Source organism: Drosophila obscura, unplaced genomic scaffold (genome assembly GCF_018151105.1).
Source record: "Drosophila obscura isolate BZ-5 IFL unplaced genomic scaffold, ASM1815110v1 contig_150, whole genome shotgun sequence".
In the NCBI taxonomy this organism is placed as follows: domain Eukaryota; kingdom Metazoa; phylum Arthropoda; class Insecta; order Diptera; family Drosophilidae; genus Drosophila; species Drosophila obscura.
The window spans coordinates 5,380,443-5,397,147 of NW_024542736.1; the positions used below are offsets into that span (position 1 = coordinate 5,380,443).

The 16,705-nt window shown below is 48.7% G+C and overlaps 3 protein-coding genes across 3 annotated transcripts in view; all 3 read left to right on the forward strand.

Moving 5' to 3' along the window:
• The window catches only part of LOC111068376, a 66,123-nt gene that overhangs the window by 17,470 nt on the left and 31,948 nt on the right, over positions 1-16,705 (forward strand). The gene's annotated exons all lie outside the window — the stretch shown is intronic.
• Positions 9,238-9,746, forward strand: LOC111068410. The gene has a single exon (XM_022357878.2). The coding sequence runs from the start codon at positions 9,280-9,282 to the stop codon at positions 9,661-9,663; it is 384 nt and encodes a 127-aa protein (XP_022213570.1). The 5' UTR covers positions 9,238-9,279; the 3' UTR covers positions 9,664-9,746.
• On the forward strand, positions 9,824-10,345 carry LOC111068400. The gene has a single exon (XM_022357868.2). The coding sequence runs from the start codon at positions 9,911-9,913 to the stop codon at positions 10,316-10,318; it is 408 nt and encodes a 135-aa protein (XP_022213560.2). The 5' UTR covers positions 9,824-9,910; the 3' UTR covers positions 10,319-10,345.

Here is a 16,705-nt window from a genome sequence, read left to right on the forward strand (position 1 = left end):
GCAGCCTTCAACGGGAATGGAAATGGGAAGGGGAATCGGAGGCAGGAACTCTGGCTTAGGTTAGATATTCCGTGCATGCAGCTGCCATTGAGGCGTGACTGGGCTGAACCTGGGCCTGGGCTGGAGTCCGGCCGCAGAGATTCTGTCTGCACGGAGATCACGTTCCACGTGACTCCAACGCGCCTGTTCACAAAAGTATTGACATGTTTTAATATTTTGTTTGTTATCTCTGCAAACAGAGGGGGACACCCCTGAATTTGAATATCCCTGGTTTAATCCCAGTAGCCGGCTTCTAATTACGCCTCCACACTCCCGTCCACAACTCATGGGAGTAATGAGGCAGTTCGCGGGCCGATTTGCTCCACGTCACGGCTGAACTTCACTCAAAAATTGAAAACAAAAAAAATAATCGGGGAGGAGAGGAAACTCCAATTTCCCCCCTCCCGAATCCCTGGAGTTGTGTCTGTTTGTGGATATTCGATCGTATTTCATGGGAAACAATTGAGCGGAGGAGGCGCGTGGGGCTGGCAGGGCGTGAAATTGCGCCAATTATCGAATGGGACTGGCCCCAGCACGGGGACCAGCACTGGGACCGGGACGGAGAGCTCTTCATAATTTTCCCGTCATCTCTGCGGCGGAACCTGCCATCCCAGGCAATCCACTCCACTTGATCATCGTCTCCGCGCAGGGAACGGTGGAATGGGAATGCGAGGGGGAATGTGAGGGGGAGGGCGACTGACTTCTGGAGCACTGATGATGAGCAGATTACGAGGGCGCGCAGCTATTAATAGCGGACAGGCGAGCAAACGAACCCATAAGTCAAATCGAACGGCAACAGTCCAAAAATGTAGAAACGTCTGCGCTCCTCCGGCTCCTGCTCCGGCTGCGGCTGTGGCTCCGAGCGTCTTTGTCCGCTCGCTCTGTTTTTTAGGGCTTAAGTGGGCTTAGCTTGCAACGACAAATGGTGCAACGTATCGTGTCCGTGTCCGTGTCTCGTGTCCCGTGCTGGAACAGTTTTAGTTGCAACTGCCGCTGACTGCTGGCTGCTGGCTGCCGGCTGCCGAATGCTGCATGCAACATGCAACGTGGGCTTAAGTAGGCTTAACTCTCGCTGCAGGGCCGCATTTTATTTTTGGCTGCACTGAAATTTCTTCCATTGCGGCGCAGCATTCTTTTGTCGATCTCCGGAGGCTGACGGAGTTGCAGGCTTCCTCTGCAGTTGATTTTCCCTTGATTTGCGTCAAGTTCAGCGAGGATTTCCATTGCTTTCTCCGCTGTCTCCGCTTTCCCTGCAGACACTCTCGCTTTTCTCCATTCGCGCCATTAAGTTAATGCCTCGAATGTCCTTGCCGCGGCTCTCGTCATTCGTCTCTCCCTCTCTTTCCCCTGCCTCTGGCCAAATTAAAGTGTTTTCTGTGCAACATTTACATACGGCATTTGGCAAACATATGGCTATGGCGAGTAACTTCATTTATTTTGTGGCATCGCCGTCTCCCCGCCCTCCCTGCAACACAGTCGCAACGCAATATCCATAAAATGCGAAGATAACCATAAGTCCTGTTTAAGTCGCTTGTTTTGTGGGGCAGCCCCACTGGGGGCACGTATGTGGAGGGCTGCACGAAAGTGCGTCCAGGCCCGTGCCCCACTCCTAATGACACTCCCAGCACCACCCACCCCTGCGCTCTCCCACTCCCAGGCTGCCTTGGCTCATCTACATAGCAATAAAGCAAGAAGGGAAGGCTTTCCCAGGCATTGCGACTATTGGATACCCGCTAATGGGCAACTATCTGGAGAAATCTGCTGCACGGAGTCGAATTGTGGGCGAGTACTATGCCCCAGTAGGTGCCACAATCGAGTCGCTTTTCGATGCAGATTGTGAGGCAATGTAACTGCTCGTTCTTCTGCCTGTTTTCCAGGCATCCAATATACCCTTCCACCCTACTCATACCGCGCATAATAAAATTCGCTGGCATCTTTTCCAACTTTGTTTCGGCCTGTGGATGCTGCTGCTCTGCTGCTGGGGAAAGGCATTAACCTAATTTTATATACATTTAATTTTATTTTATTTAATTCTAACACACACGCTGCTAAGAAGGGAAGGGACAGGGAGAGAGAGCCAGAGGGGAACTCTCGCATTGATGGAGAAATATCGAACTTTGCCTAGGGGTAGCTTTGGCAGAAACATGCGAATATGTAGGGCTCTATTTCGTTGGCAAAGATTTTTGTTTCTGATTTAATAGACCTAATTATCCTGGCAACGTACTTCCCCAATCCCCAAGTTCGTCGAGTACTTTCGCGGACGGTCGGAAAAGGCAAACGAGCAAACAGATTTCTGCACGATTTGCTGGGGCAACATCCATATCCAGTGGAGACACAGACCTATCCAGACCTGGCATTCTGGCATCCTGGCAACCCTTCCCCACACCGCTGCCCGCACTGAACCCCTCGACAATTTGTGCGACGCTCGTGCGCATATTTCATAACTTTTCGCCTAAGCTGCCCCAAGATAAATGTGCACGAAATCTACACACAAATCGAAAGCTGCATGGCAACAGCATAACAACAGCCACATGCGGATGGAGCAGTAGTAGCGGGAGCGGGGCGGGAGGACTGTGGCAAGTGTAGCCAATTTAGAAGCGATTTTTGAATAACTCGACTTGCGAGAATTGTTCGTGCGCCGTTTAGACTTTCTGAACAAGATTTATGCAGCAAATGTGTTAACTTGTACATCATTTGATGGAGTTACAGGCCGAGTCCTGCCCCATTCCCCACTCCCCATTCCCCATTCCGGAGGCCAGCCTTGATCCTTTCTGTTGTTGGTGGCTGCTGCCGACATGCAGGCCAAACTTTTTTGGCCCGAGCTTCTTGTTTTTTGTATTTTTATTTATGGCAATTGGATTTGTGAGTTATGTTTTTATATTTGCCCAACAGCAGCGGGACGGGGCTGAGCGGATCTCTGGCTTGGAGTCCATGAAACTTTGCATTCCGAAAATTCTAATTTAAATGGTGGCCTGCGAGTCCGCCGTGGAGTCCTGGGAGTCCCGTACTATGCATGCTCTGGTCAGTTTTATTGTTTTCTTGGGCACCGTCCCGTCCCGGCTTTGTGATGAATTTGCATCTAAATCGAATGCGGGGGGGATCCCATTAAAAGGAGTAAGAGAATGTGTCCGGGCGTGCGGTCGCATTGCATTTGCATAATCAGCTGAAGCCGGACTCAAGGGCTCAGGGACTCAGTGGCCGGGGCTTATATCCGAGGCTCTATCCACCGCCCCCCCTCTCGGGATGTTCCTCCCAATTTAATTTTAAATATTTTTCTGCATTTGTCTCGTGTCTGTTTCCGAATGGGAAAGCATAATCGTTTGGATTACGGCAAACAAACTAAAGAATTCTGAAATGTCTCTCACTCGCATTCTGTGAGTTTCGTATCAGCAAAGTGCATTGCCAGGACTCCACTTGAGAGAGACAGAGAGAGAGAGAGCTGCGGTTCGCTGCCGTTCCTTCCGAGTATACATATTCACTTTGGGGGCGCCTCCTCTGAGCGCGGGGAAGGCACTACATAGTGGTGGCATGTAGCATCCCCACAGAGAGGCTGCTGCTGCATCTACGAGTAACTTTTACATTTAAATTTTCATTAAGTATTCTGCATACGCATAAATAAACTTGAACGTGCTCGAAAGCACAGTTGAATGCAGCACACACACACACACATGCACAGATACTTTATCTGTGTGTGTGTGTGTGGTCCAAACTGACACAACAATCCCTTTGTTGTCCTGGTCCTCCGCCATTCTGCAGCACGATATGGATGTAAGGCTGGTGCTAGGGCTGTGGCTGGGGCTGGGGAGGGGTGGTTCGTCCTGGGGCATCCATGCAGATTTTTGGTGGCCCAAACAAAAACATGAAAAGTTTGCAAAAATAAATTTATATTATGTTCATAAATTCATAGAGCCGCTGGCACAGCCAGAGGCTGGCTATCCGGCCCTGTGGACACGGCACACACACACATACACACACACACACGGATACTGGGGAATGGCCATGGATGTTCTGGCCCGTTTTTGATATGCAAATTTCAACAGCTCCCTCCTCGTACTCCCCGTACTCGTCGTACTCTCCTTCCATTTCCATTCCGGCTGCGTCAACACCGAAAATAACAGCCAATCAACTGTGGCAGGACACGGACGTAGGCGCGGCATGCGGCATGCGGCATGTGGCATGGCATGGCCTGGTCATGGCGTAACTCGCAGCAATCCTTTCAACATGTTGGCCAGGCTCTGGCTCTGGCTCTGCATCTGTCCCCTGGCCCTGGGCCCTGCCCCTGCCCGTGCCTGCTCTGCCTGAAGAGAGGCCATTAAAATCATCATACACCTTGGACAAAGGCTGGTGGCAGAAGGCCATAACAGTGGCAGGGGCAGGAACAGGACTGTGGCATGTTTGCTGTTTGCTATGTCCACACAAGGATAACCTGCACAGAAAGGCGCCACAACGAACACAGTATACACTAAACGGGGAATCATTTGATGCTCTTTGATTGATGGTAAGCAACGGCAGATACGAGTATCAGATGGGTATAGCTAATTCTTCCAAAAAGGAGAATGGCAATGGATTGGCATATCATACACCTATGCAGTAGATGCTATAGATTTCCCAGCTGTACATAGATGTTTCTTCATTTGTCCAATCTGATCATAAACCCAATCAACTCTCGGGCTGTATAGTGGCGAACGATGCCATCGATAGTCTCTGCCAGCCATCCCCCGCCAGAGCAGAGTCCTGCCTGGACCCGAGTGTCGACAATGTTGCCTCAAAAATATGGCCACCGCAGCACATTTCAGGTCTGTTGCTGCCTGCCGCTTTTCCTGCTCCTCTTCCCTCTCCCCTCTGCCGCTTTTCCTCCTGCTGCTGCTGCTTGTTGGTGGTGGTGCTGCTGCTGCGTGCATTTATAAATTATGCTGAACATGTAAAGTGCCATTTTGAATATGAAATTTGATGCTTTTTTAAGCCAACCAGCCGGACCTGGAGCTCAGAGGAAGAGTGCTGGCCCGGACGGAGGGACGTACGGACGGACATCCTTTGTTGACTTTGGCATATTTTATGAGGGGCGGACGAGGCTGCGAAACTGTTCTCTCATATTTTAATTACTTGCAGAATGCAGTGCGCATTTTTCCCCATTTAACCATCTAATTTTGTGTCATCTATATTATTTTGCGGCACCAGCAGCAGCCACATTTGTACTCATTTACCGTGGAATGGATGGAGGTGCGCGAAGCAAGCAGCAAGAAGCAAGAGGCGACTGCAGCTAATGGAGAGTCATGGCATGCAATTGCTCTTAAGCCAAATTGCAGTTTGGCCTACTGCTCAGCAGAGGGGCCAGGAGGAAGCTGAAAAAAGTTGCGGAAAAGGTCAGAAAATCAATCGGGCCGGGGCCGGGCTCGGGCAGCAACTAATTCATTTAAATCTGGCCAAATCTGAGAAAATCCCTGGCAACGACCTTCGGGATTTTGAGATTTTACGAATGTCAACCGAATGCCGCAGCACCGAAAGCATCTCAAAGATGGCGCTGGGGGACAGCCGGACAGGGACATGGACACGGACACGGACGTCGACGACCAGGGTCTGGGCCTTGTTAAGCTAAGCAAGCAAATCACCCGGACCCGGCGGCTCCCAACCGACGGCAACCCGTGTGAGCTCTTTGGCTAAAATAGTTGGCAACACCACATTAAACAATGATGCCACACACACACACACCCAACACCCCCACCACACCCACAGAGGGGTGTGCTGGAGAGAGACAGCTAGCTGTGCGTGCGTGAGAAAATGAGGCCACAGCGAAAGTCGCAGAACTTTAGCAATTTGAAGCTAATATGTTGACAATCCAGGACAGGACAGGGCAGACGAGGACGAGGACGTGGACGAGGCGACGACATCGCCAGCGCCCAGTGGCAGCATCACCATCCATGGTTATGTGTATTTAAGTCACTGCCAAAGCCGCGCCCGCAATGCAGGAGGTCGCTCGCCTGTACCGGAGCAGAGTGCGTGCCAGAGATGAGGTTTGCTTAGGAAAACCAGTGACCAGCTGGGAAAGAAACTGTGACCAGGGCAAACTGTGATCGGTTAGATGTGCCCGTGAGCAGAGAGCAATCGGTTCATCACTTCATCGGTTGGAGGGCAGCAATAGGGAGAGCAGTGTCTTTTCCTCTGCTTTGGAAATAGTTTCCCAGGCAGAGATCAGATTCAAATTCAGACTCAAATCCAAATCCGTCTTCAATGCACTCATCCGTGCACTTCGCTCTGGTTTGAGGAGCTTTGATGCCGTTATGGAGCCTCTGCTCTCGTGCAAGTATGCTTTCGTGCAAGCATGCTCTCGTGCAAGTATGCTTTCGTGCAATCATGCTTTCGTGAAAGTATGCTCTCGTGCAAGTATGCTTTCGTGCAATCATGCTTTCGTGCAAGTATGCTTTCGTGCAAGTATGCTTTCGTACAAGTATGCTTTCGTACAAGTATGCTTTCGTCCGAGATTTAGTGTTTTTCTTGCTCATCTCTGGCGTGCAATCTTTTAATAAGAAATTCCCAGTCCGCTGCTGCGGGTTCTTCTTATGCTTTCTCATATGAGTAACACAAAGCTCTAGAGGGAGCAATCCGGGGACAACTCGTAAAAAGTGGATTTTACTGCTTAACTTTCTCACATCAAATGAAACAAATGGAAAACGCACAGAACACAGAACAGAGAACACAGAACAGCATGGACAGACCCAGAGTCACAGTCCGAGTCAGAGTCAGAGCTGGGACACACGAGCTTTCCATATAAATTGCTGCGTTTTTTGCATAAATAAAATAAAGTCAAATAAAATGCAATATTTTCCGCTGCATTTCATCTGCAACTGGCGCTGCCTGCTGCCTGTTGTTTCCTCTGTGGCAGGTGCAGTCTGCACAAATCCCTTGCACAAAAGTCAGCAATCAAAACAGATTAAAATATGATTTGACAGCTCCGCAAACAAGTATATGTACATACATACATATATATAGATATTCATATCGCATACATGCCAGATGCACACACATATCCCCAATCCCCAATCATAGAGTCCCGTCCGGATCGATCCGCTGTGAGGCCCGATTTCTGTTTGGCATTTGCTATATTCGTTCGAGTATTGTTTCCATATTTAAATAGAGCCGCCCCGTCAGGCCCATCAGCGCTGCGCTGGCATATCTTCCGTGTGCCGTAAGCCTCCGATTGTTCGACTGCTGCGTGCATGGCATTTTTATCAAAGCGCTGCTGCTGCTGCCGCTGCCTCTGCTGCCACATGCAACAAGAGAGAACTGCCTATTAAAAATTTAAATCAATTTTCAATATGGATTTCCGCACATCCGAATCGGCATCGAGAACCCATATCTTTGGGCTGACATTTTTGTTTTACTGCGGATCCAATTCCAGTTTAAGTTCATATCGGAAATGGCAAATGGCATATGGCATGCACCAAGAGCTGCCTTCGATAGCAACGAATATTCAGGGACATTCGTGGCTTTGGCTGCTTTGCGTTGCATGCGGGCGGGTGTGGGCCTCCTCCTCTGGCTTGCAACAATTAACAGTTAATAAGAGCCGCGACTAAGCGGTCGCCGAGCGCGCTATCGCTATCTGACCGACCGACCGACCCCAAGCAGATTTGTTGCAATTAGCCAGGCCGCAGCCGAATCGCAGGAGTGGAGTGCCTAAGTCGCCAAAGCCCGAAATGGCCGGCCCATAATTAAATTATCATTAACGATGTCGGTTTAGTAAATCGACCTCTGCAGGCCGATTAGCACGGGACAGGGGCACAGGAACATGGGTCCGAAGCCAGTGGCATAGTTGTAGAGGGGCTGAGCGCCCTCTGACAGCGAATGGGATGGGCAATGGAAAAACTCCGTCCAACAATCCCCTGGGTTGGTACGATAGCCCCTTCATACTGTATCCACTTCATTTCGCTCTCAATCTCTCATTTCGCAGCATTTTTAGACTCGCTGCAAATCACAGATTTTTGGGTTATTTCGACCAAACAAATTGGAAATTCGAAATTTTAAATTGGAAAACATAAACCCAGAAACCAAAACCGCCGCTAAATGTAATTGTATTTGCACTTTCTGCGAGCACAACTGTACCTCGAATTTGTGTCCAGTGAAAATCCACGCCAAATGCAAGCGGGGGCAGGGCAGGAGCTGGGTGCGGCTGGTGCCTGAAGTGTGCTTAAATTCTCATTAGACGCATTAGTGGCGCTGACCAGCTGCCCCATGGAGGCGGCACAGCCTCCCCCTGTGGCCCACGAACCCTGCCTAAATTCAATAATAATAATTGATTGCTTATTACAAATACAGCGGCAGGAGAGCAGGGAAAGGGCTGGGGCCTTCGGCACTGCATATGTGGCTCGGAATTTATGTGGCTCAAAGGGGTAGGGTAGGGTAGGGGGATCCATTTCGGTATTTGCTAATATTTACGCATTAGTTATATGCCGTTTCAGATAGCGGTTAGGGGGCAGTGCCACATGTGCATAGACAGGCCTCTAAGTCCCCCTGTAAATGGCCAACCGCACCGCCCCACATGCCCCGCATGCGACAGAGACAGATACAGCGACAGACAGGGAGAGAGATTTAGAGACAGAGTTGGAGGAGCGTCATTAAAATTGAATGTTTTCATTTGGGGTTTGTGCAGGCTGCAAAATAATTTTAATTATTAACTTTATAATTATGCAAAATCACGAATTACATTAGAATCACTTTGTTATGCTGATTTGGTTTTCGATTTGGTTGCTTTGAGTCGCCCCAAGCACTCGCATGTCTCGCATTGCCCGCCGCTTGATGTGGCACTTTCCACATTGCTGATAGGCATTCGAATCCCTCCAGTGGCACTCCTACGACTAAAGTGCTGCCACATTAATTAAACCCCAAGGAGTTCCATGACGAAAGCGATATTAAAGTAATGGAGGAATAGGCGAATATGGGATGCCCTGAATCACACCAAGGAATTTCGCCAAGTGAAGGACGGGAGACGACTGAAAAATATAGAAATAAATTGTGGGGATCCATGCTCAGATGTGAATCTAATTGAAATTAACCTGCACATAAAAGTTAATGGAACCCTTGACACTGGAGAAATCTTGTTGTGGATTGAAGTCCCAGAGGAAGAACTCTGGGAAAGACCCGCACCGAGGCGTAAACAATTCCTTCAAACAACATCGAACCTTCTACATATAAAAGCAGAAAATCCAACCGGCCCCGATTCAGTGCCACCAAAACCGCGATTCCGCAATGAGAACTACGTCGATACTCAGTCAAACCATATACGGTCTGCTGATGCTCTTCCATGTCTGCCAGGAAGCTGCCGCCGCCAACATTGTGACCCAATATCTCGACAGTATCCCCGTCAACGTGCTGATTTTGATCGGAACTGGCGTATTGTCCGCCGTCTGGCTGGGATGCACCTATGTAATTACGAACAGGCACCAGATCGCAGTGCAGTACTTGCAGCGGCAACTGGACGAGCTCTGGCTGCTGCAGACGAAGCCATCGGTCTGGCCACACGCCCCATTCATCCCGAACCGCAGGGAGGAGAATCCGCCGCAATATGTGCCCCCAACGAACCCGCAGGAGGATGCTCAGGGGACACCTAAGGATGCCCCATCGCCTCTCTAAATATATCTGAGTAGATCCAGAAGGGAGTTTAATATTCCAAAGAAAAATCCTTTTATGTTAATAAATTTTCAACTCAAATTATAATTTCATCTGAACAAAATGTGAGGCAAAAAGTATCTGGACATAGAAACCTCTGACTTATCGCTAGCAATTGCTGCCCAGAGCTCATTCCCGACACATCAGCCCAGGGGAAGCTACAGAGGAAATTCCCAGTTGCTTGTAAAAATTCTCAAAATCAGGACTAGTCATGAATACCTTGTTGATGCTGATCCTCGTGATGGTGGATGCTCTGGTGCAAGTACATGCGCTCAACTGCTCGACTGTGATTAGGGGGAGGCGCGGTAAGGTGGTGGTCTACGCCTGCGGTGCCAACGGGTGCTGTGCCAAGGGCTGTGTCTGGAACGGTCTGGACAAGTGCGTCGTGGAGGAGTGCACCAGCAGCCTGACGGGATGGCTGCGCCGGCCCGTGACGGTGTCCTGCTACTTCCACTGGTTCCTGCTCCTGTCCGCCTGCCTGGTCACCGCCGTGATGACGGTCCTGGCCCTCTACGCGCTGGGGCTGAAGTTGCGGAATTGCCTGCGCGCACGATTTAACGCTCGGTACAGGCCCATCAGGAACGAAAGCCACATCTCCTTCGGCTCCACACCGTGCTAAGCACACATGCGTGCCGGTGCCCGTGCCCGTGCCCGATGCAGGACAGGAGAGGAGTGGCCTGGGCTGGAGAGCAGAAAGAAGCTGCATAAACAGAGGAAAGGAGTGGCAAAGGGATTTGGCCTAAGCCACAATACATTAGCGGTAGCTTTGCTCTGGCTTCCAATTCAATTCTTTGGGTATCTCGTGCGAAATCCATGTAAATTACGATTCGGCACCTCGCAAATCCTATTAGTAGTTAAAACCTGATTAGGAAATACTTGCGGCTGTGAGCCCTGTGCTCCTCCTGGGCTGCCTTCCCGACCTCGGCCGGGGTTCGTTAAAAACAAATAATAATAAATGGCTCACATGTGAAATGCTTTGTGGGACGCCCTCCGGGGTGACAAGTTCTTCGGCGAAATGGAAATGGAGACGTAGACGGTGCTCGAGTCGAGTCAAAGGTGCATAACCCGTGCGGGCCCGTGCGGGCCACATAAAACTAAATGGCTGCGGGTTACGTTTCCCCCCAGTCACCCCCACCCTCACACACGCTCCATCACTATACCACTCTGCCACTCAACCTCACCCACCCCAACCCCACCCCACCAGCAGCTCTATTGCGGTGAAGATAACACACATACGACGGTTATTGTACCTGGGACTCTTCTGGGGCTGGGGTATGACCGCCTTTCTGATCGTATTCACTTCCCTGGCAGGCAGACTTGAGCTGAGAGATTCCCACATCAATGTATCCCAAGTAGAGTCTCGATTGTGCTGCGAGGCAGCGCATTGACACATTTTTTTTACATTTACTGTATGAAAGGCGTAAGTAAAGGGCATCACACAGTCGTAATGGCAAATATGTCATATGTATATATAAGCATATGGGTGGGTATATATACATATGTATATATATTTAGTATAACTGAAAGTCAGCGAGCCGTGCAGCCAAAGCTAAACGCGTTGCCGGCAGTCGCGCAGAAAATGAAATGGAAAATATTGCAGGAGCGGACAAAAGGGAAAATAAAAAAGAAATAAACGAGCCAAAAAGGAAAAGCTTTGCCAAAAGGTTTTCCCCCACCTCCACCCACACTGTGTGTGTATGTGTGTGTGTGTGTGTTTTGTGTTCGCGTGTGTAAGGGGTGGGGGAGGGGAGCCGGGAAGCAGATTTAGAGGTTACTTATGTGTGATTTAGTACAGCATGCGCGAATATGGCGGCGATAATTCTTTAAAAATTGGAAATTGTTTTCCAATCGATTTCGCATTTAGCCAAAAAGCACTCAACACAAAGACACGGGGTTAGAAAGATTTCCCGCGGAGGGGGATGTCAGAGAAAGAGACAGAGAGACAGAGAGAGAGAGAGAGAGAGAGAGAGAGGGTAACAGACGAGTGTCTTTTATAAAGTTGTATATGTAGTAGTTGGCTCACCCACACACAGATGTGCATTTATATTTCGATAAAAATGTGTATGAAAAATACAATATTTCGTTATTTTTCACCTGACTGCCAGCTTTGAAAAGGATTTGGCAGGTGAAATCATGGATTTAGATTCGGATTTGGCTTTGGCTTTTCCCTATAGTTGTGTTTATTTCTCGGCTGTCGGCTGTTGGGTGTCGGGTGCGGGGCTTGTCATGTGAAAAGTGGCTCTCACTGTGGCTCTGCAGATGGAAATTCGAAATGGGTTTAGTTTGGTTAAAAGGTACGACTATACACAATTAAATCTGTTCACTTGTGGAGTCGCTCGGGCGTGGGTCGTGTCCCTTCGTACATGACAGCGAAATCAATGTGGGTTGACTCTGCGTAACCGCATATACATACATACATACATACATACATACATACATATATCTCTCCCATTCGGCACTGTCCTGTCCTGGCCACATTCCCAGCCACATCCACATGCAGCCATTCATCCAAGTTTATATAAAAGACATTTCCTTAGAGGAGTAAGCAGCCAGAACATTCTCTCTCATTGTGGGTGTCGTGCACAATGGACTACAATGGGTGTACAATGGGCACAAAAGGTTAGATACACACAGGGGCGTGTTTTGGTTATTTCGGGCAGGGGGTGGGTTCTGAGGCAGGACCCAAAAAGCACATCCCAAGAGGGGGAGAATCGAGAGTGGGAGTGTGGGAGAGTGGGAGAGTCGTGACATATTTTATTTGCACAATGACAATACGAGTTACTCGACAGACACTAACCTCTCTTGCTCCTGCTCTTGGGTGAGCACGACACAACACCCGCCGCCACCCGCCATTATACAAACTCACCCCTCTGCCGCTCTGCCACTCTGCCACTCGCACACCCGCACACAATTACAGTTACAGCTACAGCCACAGCAGATCTGCATGAGGCACGGAAAGCAGCCGCGCACAAAGTAGTAAAATAAGTGCAAAGGATAATGCGAATTGGAATGACAAGACCCGGAATAATCATTGGCTCCACACTCTCCAAAGGGGGGTACAGTGCGAGGGGGTGCTTCGAGGCTGGTTGAACACGAAACAGAGTGCACAGATTTCGTTTTGCCGTCGGCAGTTGTGCCACAAAGGGAAAACTAACCGAGAAAAAGGCCCTAAATATATATCTACTATTTTATATCTAAACAATGAACTCTCACCAGAGTATCTATTCTTGGTAAACGCCAGTGACTGCCTTGAAATATCACACATGGATTCGATGGTAGATGTGCAGCTATCCCGCTATTTGGATGAGTAGCCCCATCAACGCCACTGCCACTTGCCTGCTGTATCTTTATGCCTTTTAAGTAAATTAAAATTTACTCATTTTGTTGCCAAGTCCAAGGATTGCGACTCCCCATCCCACAGGCGACATCAAATCGCGCGCATGACAATATTGTCAATTTTATTTGCCGCCATTTTTATTGCAATCTCGGGGCTGTGTGCCCCCGTGCCTCCTGTGTGGCAAATGTCCCCTTCTGGCCTGCTCTAGCCGGGAGTACTCCTTGGGCCATCTATTCCTTCTATTCCTGGGCTGCCTTGGCTCGTAAAATACTTTTATGTATTTTTTATTTACCCAACGCTCCGCCATGCATGACCCCAATATGGTTCGGGGGCCCACTGCAATTGGTGCTCCTCCCGCTCCCGCTACAGCTCCAGCTCCAGCTGCTGGCTCCTTGTGGCAGGCTTTTAATGTGCGCCATTTTATTTGCCACAAAACCGACACACGGCACCATTAAAAAGCCATAAGCGTTGAGCCTTCAGCTTGGTCTGGCCATGCTCTCGCTGCTGCCCTTCCGCCAGCTCCTACTTCCGGCCTGGACTCGCGCTTAGACATTATTAGAATTTTCCAGGCCCCATCTGACCGTTCACCCTGGCCCGACCGATCCCAACCTGGTTGCTGGCCATAAACTGTGCTGGAGCAGCAAACATTTTGATTACAATTTTTATGATTTTTAGGTCAAAATTTGGCATCATAAAATGGCCAAAAAGTAAATTTGAAATAAATAAACAACCGCCGGGCGGCCGGGAGAGACGAGCAGGGGACAAATATGCGATGTGTTTTATGTGCGGCCTTGCTGGCCATCATTTTGTTTTGGCCATAAACCCGAATATTTGGGAATTGTCTTCATTTAGGGCTTGGTTTTCGTTCTCATGGAGAAGCTGACAATTATTTAGATTTCTTTTCGGAGACTTAGTTCATATATTATTTCCGTTTAATGGGGCCCAAAGCTGCTGCAGTAAAAGCGGCTTGGAAATTGAATTTTAAACTGCTCGGAATGGACCGGAATCTGCGACTAATTAACCCGTAAACCCTTTGGCTAAGCAGGTGCCATAGATTTACCCCCAGTCGAGCCGAGCCGAGTCGCAGGCGACTGACATATGGCATCGAATTGGTGAGGCAGGGTGTGAGGGGGGGTAATGCTTCTGCTGCTTCCACTGGGATGGTAGCATGGGGGAAATCCTAACCCAAACTGTGCATGGCAGATAAGAGCGTCGAAGATTTATTGCCAACGCAATGAGTTAAGAAAGACAAGTACCTAAGGGAAAAACACAGCAGCCAGAGATGGAGATGGAGATGGAGCGGGATCTGGAGATGATGCTCATGATGATGATACGATGACGAGTTTGTATATAAAACACAATGGGAAAACAGCTCGAAGAGCAGCAGCAGCATCAGCAGCAACAGTAATAATGATGGAGCTGCCGCATACTGACAAAGTAAATGATGGGGAATCAAGTGGAGCAGAGCAGAGCAGGGAGCAGAGGGAGGTGGCCTGGTTACCCGACTGGTTCTCTGATTGTCTTTGATGGGTGGCTGGTTGAATGGTTGGTGTGGCAGGGGCACGAGGGCACGCTGCCTGGCAGGCAAATAATGGCTGACAGCATGCGTTGTGTCTTAAGGCAGTTTCAAGATGGCGCTCGCTTCTGCTGCTCCTTTATGTGCACAATCGAAGCCGCAGAGATGTGAGAGCCTCACGGAAGGGTCTCCTTACCATGGGGTTGGAAGGGAACACACACATTTTTCCTTCTATCCCTCCTTTGCCACTCCTCTCGTACACACATTTCCCTCGCTTTGCTTTGAGCATGCAAAGGAAGTTGATTTTAATTGTATCTCATCCATTATGTACACTGCCGTCGCCCCTGCCTGGGGCTGTCTTCCGTCCCGGCCTGAGCATGATTAACAATAATTAGACTTGGCATTAATTACGCCGAAAAGTTAATTGCGCAAGTGTGGACTGATACAGATACCAAAAAGGCGACGTGGAACTCCTTTCCAGGACACTTCTTTAAGCATTTCCCACAGCAGCTCCCCAAAAGCAATAGGGCCTCAAATTGTGGCAAACTCTGGCATAGAGACAATAAGGGAGTTCGTAAAACAGCTGGAGCGCAACTTATTAACCCTTTGACTCCACAGCCAGCGCAGGGAGTGCCACAGTGGAGGCCGCAATAAAATCAATCTTATTAAAACATTAACAGCGGGGCAAAGGGGAAATAAAATAAATAAAATGGTCGCCGGGTCGCAGGGTCGCACACCCACACACCCCATCCCCCCGTAATGGATGCTTAACGCAGCGGGCATTCCGTACTCTCCCGCCCGTCTCCGTCTCCAAATCCCGGACTTGCCCGATCCGGCCGCGGCACTTTATTAGCCCGCTTCAATCAAGGCAAGGCAAGGCAAGGCGGGGTCGGGCAGCATATGAAATTCAAATTTGATGCCCGAACGGAGACCAAACCAACCCCCTCGAACATTTTGCATAGTCTGGGCAGGCAATCCAGGGATGTCCTTTTATTATTATTTTTATTGTGCGGTGATTTTCCGGCAGCACGAAATCCTGTCGGCTGGCGGAGGGGGGGCAGTGGCAGTGGCAGTGTCCTGTCACTTGGCGGTCGGCGGGGTGCATATAAATTCGACATAATTTCGTTGTAATGAATAAATTGATGGATGGATCTTTTTGCACCAGGTCCACCTCGGAATTAAACACTTGCCCGCCGCCACCCACCAGGGGATGTATCTTTCATGGGGGAAGCGACCTGCGGGGGGAGTGAGGAATATGTCTTTAAATTAAGTTCTTCCTTCTCCCTTTAAACGTGAATGGAGGGACCGCAAAGCGTTCTCCCACTCCTTTGCGAAAGCTCCCCCCCCTGGGCTCTGTAAATTACAATTTGATTTTTTAATTTTTCCATTTCCAGGAAAGCCATCCATTATCCCTGCGGTTGACCGCAATTTGCCCTCGTAATTCATTTATTCATTCATTCGGTCATTGATTCAGAGGCGTGTGGGTTTTTTCCATAATTTTTATTGTTCTTTTTGATTCAATTTCTATAACTATTAATATTAAGTTTACAATTATTAAATAGCTTTATATTTATACGGGGTTCTGTAGTGGGGGGATATGCACATACACACAGATACATGCATATGTATATGCTCTTCTCTGGCGGATCTATACAACTAGACAACTCCTTAAAAACTTCTACGGCTTTGATATATTTTCTTTTAGTTTAGCTTTAGTTTTGGTTTTCTTTTAGTTACAATACACTTTGACTTTGACTTTGACTTGATCGTGATACGTTTCTGGCATATATATATATACCGATATATATATGTATATATACTATATATATGTTTTACTCTTGGCTGGCGAGTGCCGCCCATTGGGTGGGGAAGGGAAGGAAAGGTTGAGCTGGGTTTTGATTATATTTACTTCCCGTATCCAGTAGATACAGATGCGGACTATAGCTACATATTTGCTTTTATTTACAAAAACACTTAACTTCTACTGTGTCGACTCTGTGTCTGTGTGTGGTGTGTGTGTGTGTAAGGGGCGGGGCAGATCGAACGTAATTAGCATTTAATCTCAACACAAAATTAAACAGAATGCAATTTCAATTTCCAATTCCAATCGAAAACTAATTAATCTTCCTCACATCACATCTTCTCCTCTCTTC

Excerpts from the sequence above, each read along its gene's own strand:
- LOC111068410 (XM_022357878.2), top strand. The coding sequence starts at position 9,280 with ATGAGAACTACGTCGATACTCAGTCAAACCATATACGGTCTGCTGATG.
- LOC111068400 (XM_022357868.2), top strand. The coding sequence starts at position 9,911 with ATGAATACCTTGTTGATGCTGATCCTCGTGATGGTGGATGCTCTGGTG.